Below are 25,897 nucleotides of genomic sequence, written 5' to 3' on the forward strand. Positions count from 1 at the left end.
AGGGGGTGAATTGTTTGTACCAGGCTAGTTTTTATTTTATTGGAGGTTAAAGTTTATGAATAATTTGGGGCGCGGCCTCTTGAGTGACAGCTAGCCTCTGGCCCTCACTTCTCTGCGGAGGCTAGTTGTCAGGATTAGCATGCTAACTCCGTCATCTCGACCTGGACCATGGTCATTCTTGTGGTGGTGTTACTATAAGATAGTTACTATGAATGGTTTGCTCTTCGATCAGCTATACAAACAGATGGTTTAGGAACACACCATGTTAGCTCTGTTATGCTAATTCAATAGCTGTACCTGCACAAAGACTTGCAATATAACGTTGACCTTCTATCGATGCCACATACACTAGATGCAAATCTGGAGCACTGGGACGATTCAGGGCGTGAGGGTCGGGGTTTTACACTCTATGAGCGTGGTACTGTGTTGAATATCGGTTTGAATCATAGGTGATAAATGCTGCCTGCATTTGACTCCCGGAGCCGGTGTAATCTCCGCTAGAGACACAGGAAGTTTGCATTTTAATTTGACTGTGGTGATCACGAATCATTGGCTAACGTGGGCGTGAGCTTCTCTTTACACTGCCACCTACAGGTTTAGCTCTTGACAGCATTTGTACACGGGTTAGTGTTAACAAAAACGGACAGGTGTTCACGAAGTTATTTTTGAAAACAAAGACTGCAAAATGTCCATTCGTGAAATAAGCCGACCACATGTAAACGTAGCCTCATACAGAAGGTGAATACAGGTATATTCAGACAGACATTATAAGAAAATAATGTGTTTTGAACATTAAAGCATGTAAACAGGTTCTCGTAAAAACCCAAATATGAACCTGAAAATGATCATAATGGGACTTTGAAGGCTAAATGTACTTTCCACAATCTATAAATACTGTACGTATGAGTGCTGTTGCATAAAAAAGTGGTAATATTGATGAGTTGTTTGTTTTCAGAACAAAACGCCTACAGCATTCATATGCATGTCTGTTTATAGATATGTTGTTTTCATATCAAGATGGCAACTCTATTATTCTTCAGCTTTTCCAATTCTTAAAACAAACTGACTGAAAACAGGACACCAACAACACCCCTTTTGGACACTGTTCACTTGCCCATGTGTCGCCTGGTTGTCCCACTTCTTTTATGCCTCGTCCTCAGCGTCCTCAAATCTTTTACCCCAGCAAAGAGATGCTGCTGTCGTATTGATTTATTCAGAAATGTAAGTCGTCAGAACTGTTCAAAGAAGCCGCGTGCGGGATAAAAAAAAAAACTAAACTAAAAAAAAGCCTGTGAGCAGTAAAGTACAAGACAACTAAAAGTAAGAGCTCATTAAATGCTGGGAGGAAAAGTAGGGCTGATGGAGAGGGCAGCTAAAGATACGACTTTAAACTTTTAAACAACTCCCTAAAAGTCTACTGGCTTTTCTTTTTTTTTAATAAAAAAAGACAAAGGCGAGATGTTTGTTAATTCCACAGTGGGAGTATGTAAATCTGCCCAGGTGCATTGACTATAATTCATATTTTTTGAGAGTTCATCACCTGATGAGATCAATAAACAACCTTAGTTCTGTTCGTGACAACTTCCTCACGCTGCACTGCTGAATAATTGAGCAGCGAGCCGCTTCGACCCTTTCATATCTGCAGCACGTGTTTGAGATGAAACATGAAGCGCTGTTGATAATGACAGTGTGAAAAAAAAACACAGAGCAGATCCAGGCTACGTTCCTGTAATTTAGCTCGCTTTCAGACTTTTTAGACAAAAACAAACAGGTCTGAGGTAACTGCGGAGTGGAGTTTGTGTTGATATTATCCCTCCACACAACACACAGGTAATATCTGTTGGAAGAGACAAACGTGAGAGGAGGTAATCGTTACTGACAGAGAGACACAATAAAGGTTCTTTTTATTATCAACAAGTGCTGTATTTTCCAAAAGGTTTGACACCAGGAAACAAAGTTCTAGTCAGTGCCGTGTCTCTGATGCAGAGTTGATTCACTGACTTCTACATCCCCTCGTCACTGCGTCGACGATGCAACATGTACTGGAGTGAAATCATTGAGTTCTTGTTGTGGTAGGGGTGAAGAGGTATGCAGAAGTAAATCTGTAGGGCTGGGCGATAATTTATCAACTTTCAATGATATTGTGAAAAAATCATATTCAGATTTTGTGATACGCAATTACAGCACATCAAGTCACCCCATGTAAAGAGGCTGAAGGTCCTTGAGGCAGCGGCTGCAGGTTCTACTCCGACCTGAGGCCCTTTGCTGCATGTCTCCCCCCGACCCCATTTCCTATCTCCATCCATCTATCCATCCATCCATCTTCAACCGCTTGTCCCTGTCGGGGTCGCGGGGGCTAGAGCAGATCCCAACTGACATTGGGCGTGAGCGAGGTCAACCCTGGACAGGACGCCAGTCTATCACAGAGCCCATAGAGACAAACAGAGACAGACGACCATTCACTCTCACATTCACACCTACGGGCAATTTTAGAGTCATCAATTAACCTAACACGTGCACGTCTTTGGACTGTGGGAGGAAGCTGGAGAAAACCCATGCAGACACCGGCACACGGACACATGCAAACTCCACACAGAAGGGCCCCAGCCGGGATTCGAACCAGCATCCCTCTTGCTGTGAGGCGACAGTGCTAATCCCACCCCCCCATTTCCTGTCTGCCCTACATAAAAAAGGCTTGAAAGCCTTCTCAAGCAACACGGAGCTGCCTGTGGACACCTGTCTGTAAATAATGCCGGGAAAAAGCTATCGCTGAACGCAGCAGCCTGCATCGGCCGATACACGGCCAATCGATCACTAATGAGGCCAGATGCAACATTTCTCAATGAGGGAGAAAGAGTTGATGTGCTTTTTAAAAACTTTCCATGTAGGAAATCCATGCTACACAAAAGGTTTTTTAACATTTTAACACGTGTCTGGAGTGGGACTTTAACTCACACAGGAGTATAGAAAATATGCTTTACCATGTGGTTATTTCAGATACATTACTTATTTACTGAATTACCAGAAAACATGCTGTATCGTGATTTATATCGTTATCGGGGGATGAAAGGACCTACAGTATATCGGGATAGAAGACTTTGGCCGAATCGCCCAGGCCCTCATCTGTAGTCTTGTAGTCTCTAGACTATTGATCGATCATTAACACAGCCAAAGACTGGACAATACGCCCTCTGACTGACGAATGTTGTCTTAGATAAACAGCCCATGAGATGAAATCTGCGTGGAGACTAGAGGTCAAAGTGTTTGCTACTGGTTCATAGTTGCTGACCGTATTTACAAGACGTAGGTCACAGGTGTAAGGATTGCTGAAATAAAAACTTCATTGCAACAAATAAATAGCAGTTGAAAAAAAAAAAAAGCTCTTGCCTGTACACAATATTTTACACATTCATTATACAAAAAAAAGACTTTTCAGTCTCAGCTGCCCAGTTAGACAGAGGTGGGACAAAATATTGATACGGAAATATTTGTATTACTCCCTCAAGATGCATTATCGAAAATATTGATATTTTTATTAAAGAGAGAAATGTGTATTTGTTTTAATTATTTCTTTTTTTAGTTTTCTGTAAATTACATATTATATATGTAATTTTACATTGACCTGAAAGCACACGTGGACCAGTTGAAGTCAGTGTGTGTGTGTGTGTGTGTGCATGCGTGTGTGCGTGTGTGTGTGTGTGTGTGTGTGTGTGTGTGAAGACTGTATTCACTTTGATGTACAACGTTTCATCTCATTGCACAGCAAAATGCAGTGAATAAATGCATAACACCTGCTTCTAGCTTTCTTTTTTAGGGGTATTTTACGCACACATGATGTACGGTAGATGATTGTCTTGCAGTGTATCGCCAACGTTACCGCGTGCAACATATCACGATCCCATCTTATCGCGAGTCGCTCCCACCTCTCGTCAGAGCACAGAAATGATAGACAGTGGAGGAAAGTGTCGAGGAGAGACAGGACACCAATCAAAAGAATTTATAATGTGAAAACCTTTTCTACCGCGGCACACCTTTAGGATGATAATCAGTGCGCTGTTGTCGGCCTCGGTCTGAATCCGATACCTCAGCAGAGTCAAATCTCTGACTCATCATTTATGTATCCAAGACCGTCCAGACTTGAAATGTTGGCCATAGGTGTGAAGTGGTGCTCGCCGTTCCCTTTGAAGTCGACAGCAGAGTGATTATTATTGCCACTGCACCCTCTTCCAGGCTCAGGCCCCAGGAACTTTATCTCTGAAGTTCTGTTCGGGATGTGCATGTATTCGGCTGACTGCTGTTTCCCCTCGCTTTCGCTGGAGCTCTGTGCAAACTTGAAGCAATCCCAGCGTCCTTTGCTCCAGATCCAAAACAGGACCCCCATCAGGGAGAGGCAAAGCAGTGACAGCAGAGCCACGGCCACCTCCAAACGAGTTACCTTGCTAGTGTCGCTTTGGTTCTCGGGGGTCGGCGGGTCCTCGTTGTCCACGGTCGGCACCAGCCCCGGTGCCGCTGTGTTCACATTATGACTAGAGTCTGAGGAATGTGTCACCTCACTGCTAGGAGTGGTGCGGCCCCCCACTCCCGGGCCAGAGTACAGCTTTAACTGATAAACCGCCACAGTCCGGTTGTATGTTCTGCCGTTGATCTGCTCCACTGAGTCACATGCATACAGGCCGGCGTCCGATTCAGAGGCGCTCAGTATGAGGAGGCCCCCGCTGTAGATGTAGTATTTGCTGTCGGAGTGAAGTGTTTGGTCAGCAAATCGCCACAGGACCTGCGCCAAGTTGGAGTGGAGCTGGCACGGCAGCTGGATGTTGTTCTCTGGGACTAAGGTCAAGTCCACAGCTGCGACTGGATCTAAAAACAGAGGTGAGGTTGGTCTCACTGCAGAGTAATGGACATGACTGCTGGTAACATGCATCCAAACGACGCACCGTTAACGTACCTGGCTGGGGACACTGTGAGACGTCTCCCTCCTTCAGACTCTGTGCTGCAGTATTTGAGGAGGAGGATAAGCTGCGGACTGAGGAGCACTGCTCTGCGGTGAAGTCCCAGGCACAGTAAGGATCTCTGGCCAGGATGCAGTCCACACAAGTGCCATAGCGGCTGCAGTTACTCACCGGCATCTGGACAGCACCAAACTCTGAACCTGCATACAGTTGGCCCTGTGTTTTAACACACGCACACACACACACACACACACACACACACACACACACACACACAGACACACACACACACACACACACACACACAGACACACACACATTATCAAACCGAAAGCATTTCATCTTTATTACCACTGAAGCCTCTCCGCTGCCTTTAAACATATTTAAATAGAGAGATAAATTCAGACTGAAGCTTATTGTACAATATTTGCCAAGGAAAACACCAGTAAATGACTCTAACAAACCGATACTGCCACTGCGTCGAACCTGTTGAGTTACCTTGCTGGATGAGAGGCGCAGGATGTTAATAGGCACGGGGTTTTCATACAGCTGGATTTCCTCAATGATGAACATCTCTCCAGCGTAGTTCACGGCCTTCTGAACGTAACCGTTTTCTATCAGGAGACATAAAAGAAGTTTGTTTTTCACATGTTTTTCCTGTTTTTTGTCCTCGTCCTTGCCTGAAGGTGATGTCATGTACTTTTGTGCACCAATAAGAGCTTAGCGACATTTAAATACGGTTGTTAAATCGTGACGTAACGCCCTTTCAAAATATGATTTCCAGACCCAAGCCTTGTATTTTTAAAATGCTGCAGTGTTGTTGTTTTTCTGAGCAAAACAACAACAACGTAACGTAAGATTACCACTTTTTCTATCAGCGAAAAGGTGCCTCACTGTTGTGTGTTGTCTCGTTGTCCGTTTTGTTCAACGGAGCGTTTGGGACGGGAAAACGCATTTTGAAAGTCACGTCAGACTTAACAGCCCCAGAGAGTGGACCGCCATGGGACCTTATTACGGAAATAAAGTATGTATAAATTATTTTTTTTATCCAGTTTGAATTGTGTCAATTTAAAAAAAGATCATTTTGCAAGTTTGTTTTAAAAAAAACAACAAGTATAAGACGGTGAAAACACTTAGTTAGAAAGATTACACACTCAAAAGTAGCGTGAGTCACTTCTAACTGAAGCTTTGATGCCTGTGGCTGTAGGATCTAACGTTACTCACACAAACTTTCTTTCGCTTCCTGGCTGATAAAAAGTAAAATAATCCTACGTGCGTGTGTGTGTGGCTAATGCTAAGTGACCTTTCTGTTTAATTAACCACAGTATTCACAGAGGAAACTAAGCTCATAATAGCCCCAACACCAGTTCAGGCGTACTCTCATCTTTGCATCAGTATTGTTTAAACATATATCCCATAGTTTACCAGTGCCAATGAACATGACCGCGTATCTCTGTCCGTCCAGCGCCAACACGCTGTCCACGACAATCCGCGTCAGCAAAGCTCCCCTCTTGAGCAGCAGCGGCCCTCCTGTGAGCGGGCGAACAGCCTCGTCCATGAGGGGGCGGTCCCTGATGAACTGGAGGGTTTTGTCAGGAAGGTCCAGAGAGCGATTCATCCCCATTTTACGTGCCACAGTATTGATGCACTGAAATATACACAACCTTAAGTTCAGACTTGCCCTTATATGCTTTAATGTCCAGAATCGCTCCTGTGCTGCAACAGAGACTCACCGCTCCTGGTCTGGGGACCGGCACCTCTCCGGTGTACATCACCCACTTGACGTGAGAAGTCTCCACAGCGACAGGTGTCTTGAACTTGCCCTCGTTGAAAATATCTCGGATGGCGGACACAGTATATGCACATACCGCAGACACCTGGGACAAGCTCCTGCAAACACCAAATCAAACACAATGAGCAAACTACCACATTTTTATTTTATTTGTATGAGAATAGTTTTTTAAAAGGTCCCATGTTGTAAAAAAGTGAGATTTGCACGTCTTTTTTAAATTATAAAGCAGGTTGAGCGGCTATAAACGTACTGTGAAAGCATCAAAACACTCAATCCACAGAGAAATGCACAGTCTGTGTTCAGAAACTGTGTATTTAAACGAGCCGTCAGGACTTCTGTACAGTTGTGTTGCCACAACTATATTATATATTAGAGAGAAAGTGCTGCTACAGTGCCGCTAGTGTGTCGTTACAGTCATTTCCCAGCTGCAGTGATGGTGCAGAGCGTGCTGACCAATCAGAGCAGACAGGGCTTTTTCTTAAAGAGACAGGCGCTAAAACAGAGCGTTTCAGTCAGAGGGTGATTACTGGCGTATTCAGACAGGATGAGAAAAATAATGTGTTTTTTGAACATTAAAGCATATAAACATGTTCTAGTAGAAACACAAAATACAAGTTTATGCAAATTAAAATTAGCATAATTTGGGACCTTTAAAAAACGTCTGTTAAATAAAACAAATAACCTCTAAATGCCTTATATTAACATGAGTAAGACTACTGCAAAATAGAGGTTTATTTTTCCTTTTCTTTACCAATAATTGTGTGAATATAGACATGTCATTCTTCCTCGCTACACATCAACACCCACCCTGAGCCGTAAAACTACAGGATTTGATTGAGAGGACTCACGACTGCGGAGTGAACACAGCGTAGAAGACGCTCTTCCTCCAGTCCTCGTCCTTCAGCAGGAAGACATCCTGGACAATGGGGGGCAGGCTGGGTTCAGGGAGGGAACAGTCCAGACGAGCCTTCAGGAACGACGTCCATTTCCTCTGCAGTGTCCGCTGGCCGCCCATATCCCCCTAAACACAGAGACAGAGCGCTCTGTCACACGTAACGCTGCAGATACTCCTCTTAACCACAACAACCAGACCAGTGTCAGACAGGTACTGTAGCGTGAGGCCAAACACAAATATGCACAACAAACAATGTTATTACAGCTTAAAGCAATTTTTATCTTTCTGGCATTTTTACTCTTTTCTTTTGTAATCTTATATTTTAAGCGTATGCCACACTAAAATGCAAAAGAACCAGGTGTGGAAACTCAAAAATATTCAATTCTCATATTTCTGATAAAGTCTGACCAATCATTTTATTCTGTTCAAATAAAATCATTTGCCGAGCTTCCAGCCTGTCATCCGTCGCTCCGTTTCACTTGTGCTGCGTTCAATTGTCATGGGAAGTCCGAAGTTTCGGACCTCCAACTAGGCAAAGTGCTCTGGAGTGCCTGTCAAAGTGAACCTCCTACTAGCGAATTTGGGGTAGTTCGATCACCGCTGAATTCTCTAGTAGGAGGTTCCACTTTGACAGGTACTCCAGTGCACTTTGCCTAGTTGTAGGTCCAAAACTTTGGACTTCCCACGACACTTGATCGCAGCATTTCTCTCTCAACGCACGTGACAGCGGAGGGACTAGGGTGGGACTTTGGAGGGAAGCGCTGAGTGCTCTACCTGCGACATGCAAGAAAGGTAAGAATTGCTTTAATGTCTGTGAAAATGCCAAAAGGTCTTGAAGACACTGACTATATATTTAATTATACCTTGCAGACGCGGGCCACCCGAGACACTGCAACTTTGCTGTAGAAGTCGTACTCCATGGCATTCTCACTGAAGAACATGTACACCTTGTCATCGTCACCATCAGGGCTTTTAAAACTCTCCCCCACAAAGTCCATGTAGACAAAGTTTGGCTCTGAAATCACAAAACGTGTAATCGGCGCTCAGGACAGGTGCCGAAAAAACATGAAAACCGTGTTAGATTAAAGGAGATCTAAAAGAAAATACTGCATCATGCTGCCTCAGCTGATTCCCTCTTAACTATTTACACCAGTATATAAAACTTTAAATGGTCAGTTTCTGGAGGAGGAGCTCACCACTGAGCCAGGAGCTCTTGAACTCAGTGCGGAGAGCCAAGTCTGAGCTGCGTAGAACCACCGGCTCAGAGCCCAAGAAGTTGATGGATGTAGCAGAATACAGGTCATTTCCTGTTGGACAGGAACAAGAAAATTCCTGGAAATCCATTATTCATATTAAGGAACAATATCTAATTTATACGTCGCCTAATGGACTGGCATTCAGAATGAGTGCGCATGTTGAGTGAGCGAATGTTTGGTGACGTTTGTAATGCATTTGAGGCTGTGGTGAAATGTGCTCGGAGTTATCAAACATCTTTTCTGTTGGTGCACTTTGAACGCTCAGCAGTCTTTGGTGCTTTGTTCCCGTTCCCAGCAAACCTGACTCAGACACTCACCGACCATGAGGGAGGAGTATCTCTGGAAGGGATCAAAAGGACACTTCCCCTTTCCCTCCTCCTGCTTTCCCTCCAGCCTCAGCTGTCCATTAACAAACGTCTGTCGGAAACAAAGAGAGAGAAGAAAGAAAAAACTTGTTAAAAGAAGGGGGAAATTTGACTCAGGCAGTATTGGGACACAGGACTGGAATTATAGGACTTTACGAGTGGTTTGCATGTTTTAGCCCGTTAACTGCAACCTGCACATTATCACTCACCATTTTCCCAAGTATATAAAACATTTAACAAGCTTTTAGATTGATCTCCACCCTTCAACGCTCTGTTTTATATTCTTGTCCAGCTGAAATAATGCAGAGGTTAAAGACTGACTGAGATAGATCATCCCTTAAAGTGAACATAATGTCGGCTTTTATTTGTTTTTATAAATGGTGGGTTATTGTGTTGAGACACCATTTCATTCAGGAGGCTCAGTCCTCTGAGATTTAAGTTCCTTGCATTCAGAAACTAATGGATGTCATAAACAATCAAACATTAGAAGAAGGAAATGTGTAGTAGGACCTCTCACTGAGAAAATGTGTTATTATAAGAGAGTTTTCTTCATTTAACAGTTTGAGTTTTTCAGAACAGGCACATATGGGCCTTTAAAGGAACTGCATCTTCATGGTTTTGTCCATTAACTGCAATATTCAACCACCAACTGTTGAGATGAACATGAGCACTGTATTTTATTTTCAGTCGATCGCACACCGTCCTGCTGCCGTTATACTTACTACAGCAACAATTATATGTGTATGAATCCGCAACCTAAAATAGTCCCCAACAAATGCCCCATAGACCCTGTATGAGAAATGTTTGCTAAAAACAAAAAAACAGTGAGCAGCTGATTAAGAGCCTGCTCACACCGTCCTTTTGGCCGCGGCCAAAACCGGTTTTTCAGCTAAAGCCTAGTACCTTTAAGCAGTGTGAGCGCACCCGCTCCGCGCTCAACTGCGTCCACGGCCCGCTTGAAAGAGGTGGGCTTTAGCGGAGCCGTTTGCACATGTACGAGCACAAGTGTGCGCACGTGTACGAGCACGAGCACGAGCACTACGGCAGTAGCGTTATGTGCGCCTGTTTGGACATGTAAATAGAAGGACGGACCATGCGCGGACATTTAACAACAACAACAATGGCGGTGAAAGGTTCACGTTGGTGTGATGCGGAGGTGGAGTGTTTACTGCAGATTTGGTCGATGAAAATATTCAAAACCAGTCGACAAGACGCACAAAAACTCAGAGGTCTACGGAAAGATTTGTAAACAAAGCCACACACACGCGATCAATGCGTATGACGTGTTACGGCTTGAAGGCGTATGGACAGCAAGAAGCATTGGCCGGCCGGCCCTGGCAGTGTGAGTACAAACGGGGCTGGGGCGCGGGGGGGAGAGGGAGGGGGGACAAGCACCCTAAAGTCCAGGTCTCGGTCCGGGAGGACAGTGTGAGTACGCTCTTAGGAAATCACTGAGACTTGAAACCTCTTATAGATTCTTCAGTTCAGACAAAGACAGTGAGGAAAGTACAGAGAGTTGGTTTTGATCTTTTCATCAAATTTACTGACAATAAAAAAAGATTTGTCTGGCTCACCAGCTGAATGACGTGTGTGACCAAATGTCAGGGCCGCCACTATCTATTGTACACCGGCGCCGTCTTCAGACGACTGTCACTGGTTTAAAGAAATACAAACAATTCTGAGCGTTTTTTTCTCCTATCTCAGAAAGATAAACCGGTGTAGCCAGAGCATACTTCAGCGCTGAGTATGGTCTGGGAATGTGACACTAAGAATATAGACGGCCATCTTCATCCTTGAAACATGCAAATCCACCTGTAAGGACTTAAAGGCCCCATATTGTAAAAAGTATTTATTTCATTATAAAGCAGGTTGAGTTGCTTTATTAATACTGCAAAAGTAAATGCACAGAGAAATGCACACAGCCTGTATTCAGAAACTGTGACTTTGAACGAGCCGTCAGGACTTATGTACAGTTCTGATGTCACAACTATATAATGTATAGGTAGAAAGTGCTGCTACAGCGGCGTTTCTACGGCGTTCCCGGGTGCAGTGAACATGGATGTATTAAGAGAACTGGACGCAACGTTCGACATGAGTCCCGTTCATTCCTATGAAGGATGCTCAGTGGAGCGCAAAGCAGAAAACAAATACATTTCTGCATCTAAAAATAGCCGGATGATCCGCTCTGCTTCCCCGTTGTTTGGCTCATAGGAGCGTACGCACTAAGACTTCCGCCAGCAGAGCCAGCTAGTTGCGTTTTAGCGATCCGGCTAACTTGAAAGAGGATTAAACGATCCCATAGTGCGGCTCTTCTGGACTTTCAAAATGTTATCGAGGCGAATCAGTCAGTGAAAAAAATGTATCCGTGGATATACAGTCGTCTCTTTCACCATGTAAGGTAGTTGCAACTCCACCGTTTGGCCACTATGTCAAATTAGCTTCAAAGCCCAGCGCACTTCCTGGGGGCCTGACAATGACGCTGAGAGCGCAGATGAGGAAGACCCAGAAACGCTGACCAATCAGAGCAAACGGGGCATTTTTCAGGAGGGGGTCTTAAAGAGACAGGCCCTAAAACGGGAACAGGATGAGTAAAAAATGTGCTTTTTGAACATTAAAGCATGTAAACATGTTCTAGTAGAAATATGAAGTGTGTATCAGGTATGAGTGATACATAATACAGGACAACTAAACATGTAAAACCACATGTTTGGACTTTAAAGAAGCATATCTACCATTAGTTTAAGTGGAGCACTGAAGCCAACGACTTTAGTACAGAGGTACTGCCGACAGAAAACATTTTAAAAACCTTCTAAACTAACTTCATATTCTGCGTTTACTCACCATGAAATCACAGGTGGGGCTGAAAGCATTTGTGCCACACACATACATCGTAGTGTCATTCACTCTGTGCAGCGTTCGAATGTAGTTTCGGCATTCGACCTGCAACGAGATCCAGCAGAGAGAATGCCAAGGTCAGAGCTTTGTTAGTTCAGCCGCAAACCCACACACACATGCACACACACGCCACATACACACACTGGATGTACCGGGGTTGAGCTGGTGACCCAAAGGCCAAGGCTGTGTACACGTATTTTCTTCTTGTGCCTTTATTTGGACATTCAGTACGAGGCTGTAAGCAAAGCACTTCAAAGAGAGTTCTGTGTAAAGACTTGAAAAGAAAAAAGACTCCCGTTTGATAAATGATTTACAAATGCACAGAGATAAACTGCTTTCAGTCAGTCATCCTTTTAAGGCAGTATCCTTAAACCCTAGATGTAAAAAAGTTAGCGTATTCAAGCTCTGTTCTGAGAGGCATTGCACAAACCTCAGCATGTTTTCCTTTGTACGTGCACTCCCTCTGCTTCTCCTCCGTAACTCGCCAATACACCTGCATCAACAGAGGGAAAGTTTCTTGTCAAAGCACAGACGAATGGTGTCGCAACCCACAGCGCGGCGGTGGAGCTGCAGCCAGTTTACCCTTAACACAATTCATTGTTTATCTAACGTCAAGACCAGTCAGTACAGTACCTGCAAGCCGGGACACTAAGTCCCTCTTCAGTTGTGACTGTTAGCTGTGTAACCACAATTATGAGTCAACAGACCGGTGTCTTTAAAGTTCAACAAGACCATTATTGATTCAAATTCCTCATGCAAATGTGCAGGGGCCACGGCAGAGTTGAAGTGGATGCTAATGTGCAAGCAGTTCATTACACAATCGAATGAGTTTCTGTGAAAGAGGGCAGAGAAACGATGCACTCACTGGAGGCACCGACTGATTATGAAATGATAGTGAAATGTTTAAGCAACCAGAAGAAGTCGAGCAGTCACAAACTGATTGAAGAGGCGTGAGAACGCAAAAATATCTGCTGCTTCTTTCTTCAAATGTTGGCTTTTTTTTTCTCTCTTGTAAAACGCTGGGTACTTTCAATTTGTTTGTCTCCAAAAACCTTCATATCAGAGATGCTGAGGGAGAGATTTAAATTTAAATCTGACATTTAGTTGGTTTAGGATTCAGAGATATATCCCAAGATAAAGGAAAGAGAAGTCTGGCGTACTTATTATTTGATAAAATGCCTTTAACCACCTTAAATATCAGAAAATATCATCCCGGCCTGGGCCTTTCTGTGTGGAGTTTGCATGTTCTCCCCGTGTCTGCGTGGGTTTTCTCCGGTTTCCTCCCACAGTCCAAAGACATGCTCGTGTTCGGTTAATTGATGACTCTAAAATTGCCCGTAGGTGTGAATGGTTGTCTGTCTCTGTTCATCTCTATGTGCCCTGTGAAAGACTGGCGTCCTGTGCAGGGTGTACCCCGCCTCACGCCCGATATCAGCTGGGATTGGCTCCAGCGACCCCGCGACCCCGGCCCCGGGATAAGTGGTTGAAGATGAATAAATGAATGATATGTCCAGGAGTCGATATACTCCTGTACTTTTTCCCATTCAACCCCCTCTCATGTACACGAGGGGAACTTCATTCATTCATTCATCTTCAACCGCTTGACCCTTTCCGGGCAGCTGGAGCTGATCCCAGCTGGCTTGAGGCGGGGTCCACCCTGGACAGGACGCCAGTCCATCGCAGGGCACACAGAGATGAACAGAGACAGACAACCATTCACATCTACGGGCAATTTAGAGTCATCAATTAACCTAACACCTGCACGTCTTTGGACTGTGGGAGGAAACCGGAGAACCCGGAGAAAACCCACGCAGACACAGGGACAACATGCAAACTCCAGGGGAACTTCAATAACCTGATTATTCCCTTAACCAGGGAAAGGCCATTTTCTCGTTACTGATGTGCATGTAAACGCACTGAGCGTTAATCATGTCTGGTTGCTAGAAAATCTCCGGGATTTCTCTGTTATGGGAGATCACCAATAAAACTTGTCTCGATGGATTATTTGATGTACATTCATGCTGAAAAAGACCGTGGGATCCATATTCTTACTTATAGCTGAGATAAACGTAGGTTCTCGTGTTATTTTACCATTTATTTTATTCATTTTCTTTGTAAGATACAGTCTTGCTATTCACTTTTATGATTAATACTACTGGAGTTACTCTTTAATTAAATCTAGCAGAAGAGAATTTGCATTTTAAAAAGGTCCCATATTGTAAAAAAGCGAGATTTCCATGTCTCTTTTTATTTGGAGCAGGAGGGAGGAGGGTCTTAAAGAGACAGGCGCTAAAACGGAGCATTTCAGACAGAAGGTGAACACAGGTTTATTCAGACCGCATGAGAAAAATAAGATATGAACATGAAAATGAGCACAATATGAGGCCTTTAATATGTAACTGTGTGTTTATGGGTTAGATTAAAGCAGACCACAGCCAGACCTGCGCATTTTGTTCTTTTTTAACGAGTCTCTTCACATGTTCTTACCGCAGCCTTTCTGACAGAGACGTTATTGATGTCCAGAGCATACACAGCCTCTCGGGCCCCCAGCAGCAGCACACCCAGGTCGTCTCTCATTAGCATAGTGGAGTAGTTGAAGACCCCCTCTTCTCTGAACAACTTCAGCTCGTCTAAAAAGAAAAAGCCTCTGTATTACTTCCTACATTTTATCTGCTTTGAATCTGTGCAGTTGGGAAAACGCTCCCACAGCAAAAACAAAAATGCTAATTCATTGAAATTTAATAAGCTCGCTCCAGCGCGCTCAAGTGGAGCCGCTAGTTCACAGGGTTTTAATATTCAAATACACCCTCTCAAACTGCAACACATTCAGGTGTTAACTGGTTAAAATTGAGGAGTAAGTCCTGCAGAAACACCGAATGCGCCGTGAGAGTGAGGGTTTGTGACTTACTCTGGTAGGGGACAGTCTTTCGTGGGGCACAGTAGTGAGTGTTGAGCGCACTGAGTGAAACATGGAGCATCAATCCACAGACGATGCTCAGGGCTGAGAGAAGAGACATGGCTCAGAGTCCAGGTGTGTCTCAGTGTGGAAGAGCTGCACAGTCCAGCTCTTTGCCACCTTAGAGACAGCACATGGTGCAAGGTCTCAGTCCAGATGTTGCTGCTGTTACACTGCGACGTCCCCGTCCTGGACACGCGCCGCTCTGGCACAAGTCATCCTCTGAAGTTAGTTCATAAGTGTGTTTAACCAAGCCTGTCGAGAGCAGCTCAGCCCGCTTCGGTTCAGTTTGAAGTCCTGGCGTGGCGAGGATCTATGTCGGCGTCAGCCTCCAGCGCAGCGCTAATGAGCTACTGGTGTCCTCTCTGGAAGGAGGAGCAGAAGCCATGCTGCCCGGCTACTGGTGAGGGACGCTGGGGGAGATCATCGTAATGGTGCCCAACTCTAGGGAAAAACAAAAAAACGTCTCATTAAATTATTAAAGACATCCACGGCATGAAAGGGCTGACTTTAATGCGCAGAACGGAGATGATGCACGCATTAAAAGATGGACAAACAGGAAAATTCACTCGTTTGCAAAATCAATTTCCCATTTTTCTGTTGTACGCTTCATCATTTATGGATAATTATATTTTCAACAATTATAATGTGAATGTGATGGCGTCAACAAAAAAAGAAGAAATTAAAGAAAGACATCAGATGATCATTAAGGGTCACAACAATACGATATAGTATCGATTCTTTGGACGCTACCACAACGTCTTTAACGCTGCGATTTCAAATTAGATCCAATTCAGGGGCCTGCGATCAGTGTGAGACGAGATCATCTGTACATTTGACATCAGTCACATTTATATCAACTAACAAAATACAACTTTATATACAATTTGACATTTTTATTAGAGGGACTAAAACCGTCATCACGGTCAAAGATATCCTGACTTTGAGTGCATCGTTTGAGACCAAAGAAACTGGATCCTGCAGTAATTCAACACAAACGTGTCTTTCATTAGATCCTCCCTGTCTGGTGAATACTAAACTCCAAATGTCCAGTCCAATTTTGTATCATAATATATATTTTTTTGATTATAAAGCAGATTAAGGGGCTATATAAATGCTATGAAAGTATCAAAACGCTCAGTCCACAGAGAAATGCACGTCTGTGTTCAGAAACTGTCTTTAAACGAGCCGTCAGGACTTCTGTACAGTGATATCCCATCTATACTATATAAGAGGTAGAAAGTGCAACTACAGTCATTCCCCGGCTGCAATGACGGTGCAGAAACGCTGAGAGCAAAGATGCAGAAGACCCAGAAACGCTGACCAATCAGAGCAGACTTTCTTAAAGAGACAGGCGCTAAAACGGAGCGTTTGAGACAGAGGGTGAAAACAGGTATATTCAGACACACAGGAACATCAAAGCATGTAAAAATGTTCTAGTAGAAACAAAAAATACAAGTATGAACCTGAAACTGAGCAGGATATTTGTCAGAAAGACACACGGTGTGCAAAACAGGGACAGAGTCGAGCACCACTCAGTCACAACAACTATGAGATCTTCACAGAGGAAACTGGTGTCAAGTGATATTCTGCCACGCTGCCCACCAACCCCCACTCTCTCTTCCTCCTCCACTCTCTGTCTTCCTGTCCTCCTCCCTGATAAGAACCTGCTTCCTCTGGGCTCAGCGGGGTTCACACAGCAGAGGGGGATCAGTTCAGGTTTGGGCATGCATGCAGATCACAATAATTCACTGCTTTAGCGCTCCATCCCTACCCTGGGAATCACGCTGAAGAGAGACCCACCGCTTCTTTGGGCGAGTTTCTTCTCTGTTTTTCACCAACTGAGCAGCGCGGCCTCATTCAAAATTCATCAAGGCACTTTTTCTCAGAATAACACACAAAGCAGACTTAAGAGCAGACTTGCGAGGTAAAAAAACTATACTCTTATCTTTTCCGCGCACACTGCTCAAAAAGCAGCCGCACCACACAGCTGCTTTGCAAGTGTGAGTTTCCAGCTCGCAGAGGGGAAACAAAAAAAAACCCAAAACCAGCAGATTTCACAGAGACGCCTCCTTTGAGACACACCACAGAGTCCTCGCGCCTGTTGACAGAAACTAAAATGACAGCATCCACATTTCCTCGAGAGACACCCAGGCGCTCGCTCCCCTGTGCCTGTGAACGGTTTTAACTGCCGTGCTCCCACCTTGTTGTTACTTGACACAGCGGGACGAGCTGCTGCATGCATCCTGTTGTCAGAGCGCTGATGTCTTGCATGCTTTTCCCCCTCAGGCTGCGAGGGGGGAAAAGCAAAGAAGCTACAGCCGAATGAGATGACGGCAGGTTGTTTTTCAAAGCATCTGACAGATTCTTACAAACAGTGCAGACAGGCAGGTATGGCTGTAACAACAGAGGGGTGTGCAGCGGTTGTCCCTCTCCGTTTACCCACAGTCACACACTGACATTGGCACGTTTGGCCAGGGCGTGTGTGTGTGTGTGTGTGTGTGTGTGTGTGTGTTCAAGGGGTGGAGGGTTGCACAGCTGAAGTTTTTACTAAGGGTATTAGTCACCAGTCCCACAGAGCTGCTTTTCCTATCAAATAAGACCCTAAAATTCTGTCCGTCAAGCTACTTAATTTAAATTAAAAGGCTTTTTCTAGTATGAAATTTATAATATAGAAAAAATCTCTTAAGTTGGCTAATTTTAGTTTAGTTAGTTGAATGAAACACAAGTAATTGCTTGTTTCGGTCTGACGGTGCACCCACACTGTCCTTCCGTACCGTGCCCAAATAGGTTTTTCGGGTAGAGCCTAGTTCGTTTGACCAGTGTGAGTGCAACCGCTCCACGCCTAGCTGCGGCCAGCTGTTTGGGAGAGGTGGGTTTTGTAGAGCGTGTTTGCACATGTACGAGCACGAGCGTGCGCACGTGTACGAGCATGAGGCCTACGGCGGCTCTGACATCAATGTATGTGCGCCTGTTTGGACATAGAAAAAAGAAGGAGGGACCAAGAGCGGACATTTAACAACAACAACAATGGCGGTGAAAGGTTCACGTTGGTGTGATGCGGAGGTGGAGTGTTTACTGCAGATTTGGTCGATGAAAATATTCAGAAACAGTCGACAAGACGCACAAAAACTCAGAGGTCTGTGGAAAGATTTGGAAACAAAGCGACGCATCGCGATGACGTCAATCAATGCGTGTGACGTGCTATGGCGTGATGACGTATGGACAGGCAAGAAGCATTCGCCCTGAGTTTCTTGAGTCCATTCGTGCTTTATGTTGGTTTTTTTAACCCTGAATGACGTATTTTCAAGAAACTTGAAGCTCATCTCTGGTAAACACAAGATTTAGGTTACGTTGGGTTCTTTATTGTCCCCGAGGGGATAATCGTTTTCACACGTCAGTTCTTTTTCACGTCAGCGTACATTTAAAAAGGCCCAACACATGGACATCACATCCAGATAACAAACCCTCTCCCCACAAATAACACAGAGACCCTCTTCACACAAGTCCCCAGAGCAACATATACGATCTACGTGTTTTTGTTTAGTGCCGTAATGATTTAGGGGGCAAAACCTCCTTAAAAATGGGCTTTTAAAGTTCTGCTTTTGCACGATTCTTCGTGGAGAAACTTAGTATTGACTAACTTTGAGTGTGTGACACTATTGTGCTGGGACCTCCTCACCCATGTGCATATTCAGGTACGAGGGACACCGGCGACGTTTCGTTTATTTTATATAAAGAAAACCTTTTTTTTGCAGCTAACTGCGTACACACATGTAAACACGCTCACTGTGAGGACCCCAGCAACCCCCGACATAGCTGTCCCATTAACAGCCTGACCCAATGACAGGCTAACTAAAAGATGCCTGACTAAATATTCAAACACTCAAATCCGATTATAGTCAACAAATGATCTTATTAACCTGTATTTTACACTCTTAAGGGAATTTATAACACTTAGTTTTACCCTCTGTTGATTCAATCAACTAATCGATTAGTTGAGTAATGTGTTACGAGTGTTAGAGGACAAAACACATATGTTCACTATAAATGTATTATGGTGAACACTGGGAATCGTGTTTGCGGCCGCCTGACAAGTCAAATATTTACACTTTTTAGGTCTGTTCGGGTCGACATGTGGCTCTTTATCTGCTCAATGCTTCACTTTCTGCAGCTAATTTCTAACTTTGTCCGTCAGTCGTTCAGTGCTGGACGGGAGGTTTATAGAAGTTTATCGGAACTTTATTTACTGAGAAAACAACTATGATGCTGCAAGTTTGTCAACCAGAAAAACAAAACTACTGCAGATCTCCGTGTTCTGGTTTGTCACTATGAGCAACACCGATCATAATGTTCAGAGTAATTTCATCTTTAGTTCATAAATCGATCAAACAAATCCATGTAATGCACAGTTGGCCTTGGAGATATGATGTATATTCTATTACCAATGTGAAAATGTCTGTTGTATATATTTTTATACCTCGTTTCTATCGCAGTGTCGAAAAACCAGAGGTAGAACTGCGTTAAAAGCAATATTTACGCTGTTTGGACGACGCTTTTCATTCTGATCTTTGTATATTATGTTCATTTTGTACTAAGGTTCTTAATTAAATGAGCAAATACTCTTAATCTTTTCTTTTCATTTGTGAAGTATTTAAAATCACACACAAATCGCTCTAACGTGGAGTTACTTTCATACAGACTTGATTTATTGAGATTTGACATCACCTATGATCGAGATAGAAGATTTTTGGCGACATGCACAGATAGAAGTAACTTTTGGCAGATTATGATCCCATATTTATGTCTCTACGTCTTCCACCTTTGCCGCGTCTTTGTCTTTTTAATTATTCAGGAAGGACCCTCCCATGGACCGTTTGACCCCCTTACCTTACGTGACATTATTGCCAGAATCCATTTGTTAGAGGCGCGCTCACATTAAAAGCTGCAGACTTGATGGTACGTTACAAAGTGACTTATGACCCTTGATTAATAATTATATAATTTAGCAGCTATTTTAACAGGTAAATGATTTATTAACCTTTAAATTTGAGCAAAATCTTTGTTCTCTCTTTCAGTGACCAGAATAATAAAGAAGTCTTGTGTTTGTACAGTAGTTGCTGGTTCCTGTAGAGCCAGCTAAACCTGTAGGCACACGTGCGTTATACAAAAGAAGTGGCATATTTATGAATGGGGTTGTTTATGAGGAGATAATACAGTATCTGCACACAATGAAGAACACTGTGGAGCATCGTCAAGCTGACATCTGAGGCACAAAGTCGGCGTCAGGGAAGATGAGCTTCTACAAAACCAGAACAAACAACAAGAGTGACTAAAATAGGTTCTTTACATCTCCCACATGCACCTTTACGCCGAGCAAAAGTCCTTAAAAAGTTATGCACTGTGGCTCCTGGTGGTGTTTTTTTTTACTCATCAACAACTGTGGGTTCAAAGGCCGCACATGGACGAGTACACCGCGCTGGAGAAGCCCTGCAGCATTATCTCCAGACACTCCAACAACCACTTGAAGCATGAGGATATTTATAGCCTGTTCAGGAGCCTCTCACAAATCTACAATACCCTCCGACTACGTGCTGCTGCGTACAGTGTAAAACCTCCAAACAGCAGCAGCCACCCTGTGAAAGAAACGTGCAGAGACAGGCGCGCCGTTATCACAACAAAGCTGAATCCAAAGAAGCCGTGTGAACAGTCAAACAGCTGGAGTGAAACATGACCGCACTACGCTGCACCGCAGGGCGAGGCCTCCTCCGGCTGTAACTGATTTACCTGAATGGCTGAATAACTGGTAACTACGGGTTTGATGCTGGTTGAGTCACTGGCTCACTGGTGTGTGTGCCTGTTTTCCAGCCACTCAAACGCACGCCGTGTGGCTTAGCGGCGGGCCCGGCTGCTGAGCTGGCGGTGATATTCCATCACAGGGGCCTAAACAGGAAACCGGTTGTGGGAGGCTGCTCACCTTTGACACTCCTTGTGTCACAGACTCTTGTTGTGAAACACTGGCTGGAAAACACACCCCAGTTCAGCAACGGGTTATATTTTTGCAAGCTCAGATGGCTCAAACAACCCATCCTTTTTACCATAATGACAGCCGGCTCGCCACCTTTTGTTCTGACGTGCAGGAGACTTGTAATTAGCGGAAAACAATGCTTCAAAAACCTGCCGTGTTCAGTTTTCAGTCCACACAAAAGGAGGAGATTTTGATTTGATGGTTGTCAGAGGAAACGTCACGGTTTCACAATTATTAAACCAGGGAATTTAATATTTGACACTAAGGAAAGTCAGCCCACTTACACTATACATTACTTATACTATACGTAAAGAGGGTTAAGCAAGTACGCGTAGAACTGGAGTTACATCCAGGTCACTACATCTCCCCGCATTCAGAAAGTAACAGTAACACATTTTTTTACCTTGAGTATAAAAGAGGTGGATGATTATCTCAAAGAAGTTGGAACAAATTCAGCGTTTGACCCTTTTCAGACATTTTTCACGACAATTTTCATAGTGACAAAGAAAAAAAGCCTCATTTTAATTTCAGTATTTTAAAATGAACATTTTTTGTTTTTAACATCTGTTTGTGAATTGAAAATCGAAAAAAATAAATCTTTTTCCGAACAGAATAATCAGATTAGTAACATAACTATTTGTCTCTGTAACATCAGCGAGTAAAATAGAAATGAAATCCAGTTTAAAACGTAAAAAACGTGATAAAACTCCCTTATTTTGTAGAAATGAAAAGCTCCCACGCTGCTTTTCTGTGGAATAAACGGCTCGAATGTCAATTCTCTCTGACATTTTAACAGCTCTTCTTCTTAACGCTCCAGGTGAGTGTCACACACACGCACACACACACGCATACGCGCACACACACACACGTTATGAATTTGTTAACCCTGACGTCTAAAGTCACCTCACGACCACAGTACCTACAAATAAATGCAACAACTTGTTCGATGAGATAGTTTCCTCTCTGCTCTGACAAATTGCTCGTCATTGATGAGACAAGTCTGGTTGAGTGTAAATATACACCTGAACACACACACACACACACACACACACACACACACACACACACACACACACACACACACACACACACACACACACACACACACACACACACACACACACACACACACACACACACACACACACACACACACACACACACACACACACACACACACACACACACACACACACACACACACACACACACACACACACACACACACACACACACACAGGCAAGTCTCAGCAGGAGCTGGGGCACAAAAGGAAAATATGAACATCTCTGCCTGCTCCACTGGTGTTGTGTGACGTTCACTGACGGACGGGAACACCCAAGAAAACTAGATGTGAGGGGAAAGTTTGTGTTTGAAATCAAAACCAAGCAACGGATTTAATTACTCCGTCGTTTTGTTCAACTCCTCCAGACCTGAGCTGCACCAACGTTTGTTTCAATATGTTTCAATTCTTAGATTATTTGAGTTTCGTTTGGGACGCCACATTGGAGAAGTTGGAACAAGGGCTCTGTAAACAATCAGTGTGTTTACATGTTTTTAAAAACCCGATGATATTCGAGTTAAGGGCACACCCCAGTTTCTTTAACGCCATGTAAACACTATACCCCGGGTAAAATTGGGGGTTTCATATCCCTGTAAACAGACCAAGAGAACTTCTTCAGTTCCCCATATATTAATGCATGTCAACAGCGTTCTTGGGTTATTATCGGGGTTCCCGTCTGCGCACGCTCCCCACTCCGCGGCAGTGGCTTTTGACCCGGAAATAAAATAAACCAGAAAGCAACGGCGCCGAAAACATGAAAAACAAATCAACAATAGAGCGTTACCTTCAAACAGAGGGAGGACTTCGCAAGTAACATTACCACCAAAAAGACCTGTTTCGGTTGTAATTCTGTCTAAAATTGATTTTTTGTGCATGTCAACAGCGTTCCCGGGTTATAATCGTGTTCTTGTCCTGCGCATGCTCCCCACTCCGCGGCAGTGGCTTTTGACCCGGAATTAAAATAAACCAGAAAGCAACGGCGCCGAAAACATGAAAAAAACATCAATAATAGAGCGTTACGATTAAACCGAGGGAGGACTTTGCAACAGCAAGTAACATCACTACCAAGAAGACCATTTGTGATTTTGACAAAAGTTTACCTGAAAAAAATTATGTATTCAGTCCAGCTGTATGTTGAAGGAGCGCCACCTACTGTACCGGAGGAAGAGTTACTTCGTCATTGTCCCATTCATCCCCGTTTCATGTATACGAGGGGAACTTCAATAATCTGATTATTCCCTAAACCAGGGTAAGGCCATTTTCTTACTGATGTGCATGTAAACAGTGAATTTCAATAAATTGTATCGTAAGACAATCATGGAAGTGCCACATACGCAGCTATCACATAATAAATCTTAAAGAGGACTAAATATGCTAATCCTTTAGGTTCATACTCGTATTTTAGATGTTTACATGCTTTAATGTTTCTCTCATACTGTCTTTTTAAGACCCCCTCCTGAAACAGCCCTGCTCTGATTGGTCAGTGTTTGTGACATTAACGGCACTGTAGCGGCACTTCCTACCTATGTATAGTATACCTGTGACATCACAACCTTACAGAAGTCCTGACGGCTCGTTTAAAGACAGTTTCTAAATACAGACTTTGTGCATTTCTCTGTGGATTCATCATTTTCACACTTTCACAGTCTTTAAATAACACCTGGACCTGCTTTAAAACATAAAAAAAACATGGAAATCTCACTTTTTACAACACGAGACCTTAAGAAACACCATGTCAGCCGGTCATGTGACAAACACAAACAGTAAACAGCTTCTTCCTGCCGTGGTTCTCCAGACTTAAGCTGTCAAATCTCTAAAAAGTCGCTTCACTGACGGTCTGAGTCCATCTGATCATGAGCGAGGAGAAGTGACAGCAACATGAAACAAAGCCTCTGTGTGTGTGTGTGTGTGTGTGTGTGTGTGTGTGTGTGTGTGTGTGTGTGTGTGTGTGTGTGTGTGTGTGTGTGTGTGTGTGTGTGTCCATCAACAGCAGCATGTTTGACAGTGACGCTGACAGACATCTGTGTGTTTTACCTGTGGAAAAACCTTTGGCAGCTGTTGTGTTTTTGTGACAGAGAACAACTAAAAAATCCCCTTTTCTTTTAACCTTTGGACTCATTTGATAACTTGCGATTACAAATACACGACTGTTTTGCACACAGTGAAATAAAAAGGTGCATCATTTCCAGCTGGGACCCCAGAGTTACAGTGTATTTGTGGAGCCGCAGCCCTGCCTTGACACCCTGTGACCTCTGAGCTGCAGTATGGCTGCTAAAATTGGGCAATCCTCGGAGCAAGTGCAGGGACAGCACTTCTATATCCTCTGCCCTCAGCCACACATGTGTAACTCTCACATACATACAACTACACACCCTTAAATATCAGTTAACCTCCTTATTATACATCCAGCTGGATCCAGTCACTGCAGGCAGCATGAAAACACACAGAGGCGTATCTGGATCTTCTGTTGAATGGACTTTTAGCTGTTTGTGTAGAGAAAATACACAATTATTCCCACACATTTGGGTTATTTCTACGTTTACAATGTGTGGAGATGTTAAATTAAGTGGTTTCTTCGTTGATTTTTAATGGTAAATCCGTGTATTAAAGGTTATTTAATGGTTGTGGTTCCACACCTTTTGCCCCCCAGAGGATTTAACCGCTTTCACACTTCGCCCTGAAGCTCCAGAGACCCGAGTTTCTCTCATGTGTGCGCGGTGGGAAGCGTTTGCCCGTCAGCCTAAACGCATATCCTACTACTGCTTAGTGTAGCTTTCGCCTGCTATTATTAGATTTATCCTATAATCTTAGATAAGACAGACAAGTTACAGTGCGCGCACCTCTCAACCCCACAGGTTGACTTCCCACAAACCAGCCCGAGCACCGCGGAGAAATAATAATAATAATAATAACAATAATAATAATAATGATAACAATAATGCTGTGAAGGGAATAAAAAAAACTGCGCACAAACAAGTCAATAAGTCACAACAGCGGCTCTGGTCCGCGGCAGACTCACCGGGAGATGAGAGAGAGACCTCCGGGGCTGCTGCTCTTGCGCTCGGCTCCACCTGTGACGCTCCGCGCTCAGCAGCTCCTGCAGGAGCCGGAGCCGCTCCGTGGGCAGGGCCTGGTCACGTGACTCCCCACTGCTGCCTGCACCTTTCCTCCAAAACACAAACTGACACCCTGAAATAGTGTTAATGTCCCCCCTGAGGACTTCTTTTGCTCTGTGTGTGTATTTGATCTGTGCATTGATCTCACGTTGGTGCCAAAGTGACATTATGACAGAATATTAATAATTTATATGACATTAACAGAACACAGAGTTTATAAAAGTATGTCACTGTAATTCATACTTACATAAATACAAAAAATAAGCTTATTGACTTCTACAAAGGCTCAAATATCATCAGTTTAAATAAAAGAAAGCATTTTGAGGCGTCCATCTGCCATCTACTGGCTCATTACAGATGTTTTACATGAACTGTTTCCTTAATTTTTTCTACTTTTGCTCTTGTTTTATTTTTGTGTGAATGAATCTCACCTTGAAAAGCAGAATTATATTGTGATATTTAGACAGGTTAGCTATCAATAACATATAATAATTAATATTTTACTGCAGATTCAGTGATAAGATTTAAACAATAACAAACAGTTGATAAAAACATTAACATGTCCCTGAAATCACTGCATGATG

At 43.7% G+C, this 25,897-nt stretch overlaps 1 protein-coding gene across 2 annotated transcripts; it reads right to left on the reverse strand.

Annotated features, from left to right (window-relative positions):
• Positions 1-1,906: 1,906 nt before the first annotated feature.
• On the reverse strand, positions 1,907-25,269 carry LOC310965565 (semaphorin-4E). Of its 2 annotated transcripts, none has more exons than XM_083939235.1 (14): positions 25,217-25,269; positions 15,061-15,552; positions 14,640-14,782; positions 12,583-12,645; positions 12,099-12,197; positions 9,210-9,309; positions 8,833-8,943; positions 8,500-8,651; positions 7,590-7,762; positions 6,683-6,839; positions 6,375-6,597; positions 5,448-5,563; positions 4,946-5,165; positions 1,907-4,857 (listed from the first exon to the last, which is right to left on the reverse strand). In XM_083939235.1, exons 2-14 carry the CDS (start codon positions 15,167-15,169, stop codon positions 4,094-4,096), a joined length of 2,430 nt encoding a protein of 809 aa, XP_083795361.1. In that variant the 5' UTR covers positions 15,170-15,552; positions 25,217-25,269; the 3' UTR covers positions 1,907-4,093. The 2 variants fall into 2 exon arrangements, with proteins under 2 accessions (XP_083795361.1, XP_083795362.1); XM_083939236.1 differs by lacking the exon at positions 25,217-25,269 and adding an exon at positions 16,912-17,114.
• Positions 25,270-25,897: the final 628 nt, after the last annotated feature.

Source organism: Echiichthys vipera, assembly GCF_963691815.1.
Source record: "Echiichthys vipera genome assembly, chromosome: 3".
Classification (NCBI taxonomy): Eukaryota; Metazoa; Chordata; class Actinopteri; order Perciformes; family Trachinidae; genus Echiichthys; species Echiichthys vipera.

What these genes read in the sequence shown, in the direction of transcription:
- LOC310965565 (XM_083939235.1), bottom strand. Translation starts at nt 15,169, where the DNA reads ATGTCTCTTCTCTCAGCCCTGAGCATCGTCTGTGGATTGATGCTCCAT. An exon ending in TCTCTGTCAGAAAGGCTGCG is followed by an intron (nt 12,646 to 14,639) that starts GTAAGAACATGT and finishes CTGTTGATGCAG; the next exon opens with GTGTATTGGCGAGTTACGGA. An exon ending in GCCCCACCTGTGATTTCATG is followed by an intron (nt 9,310 to 12,098) that starts GTGAGTAAACGC and finishes TGTTTCCGACAG; the next exon opens with ACGTTTGTTAATGGACAGCT.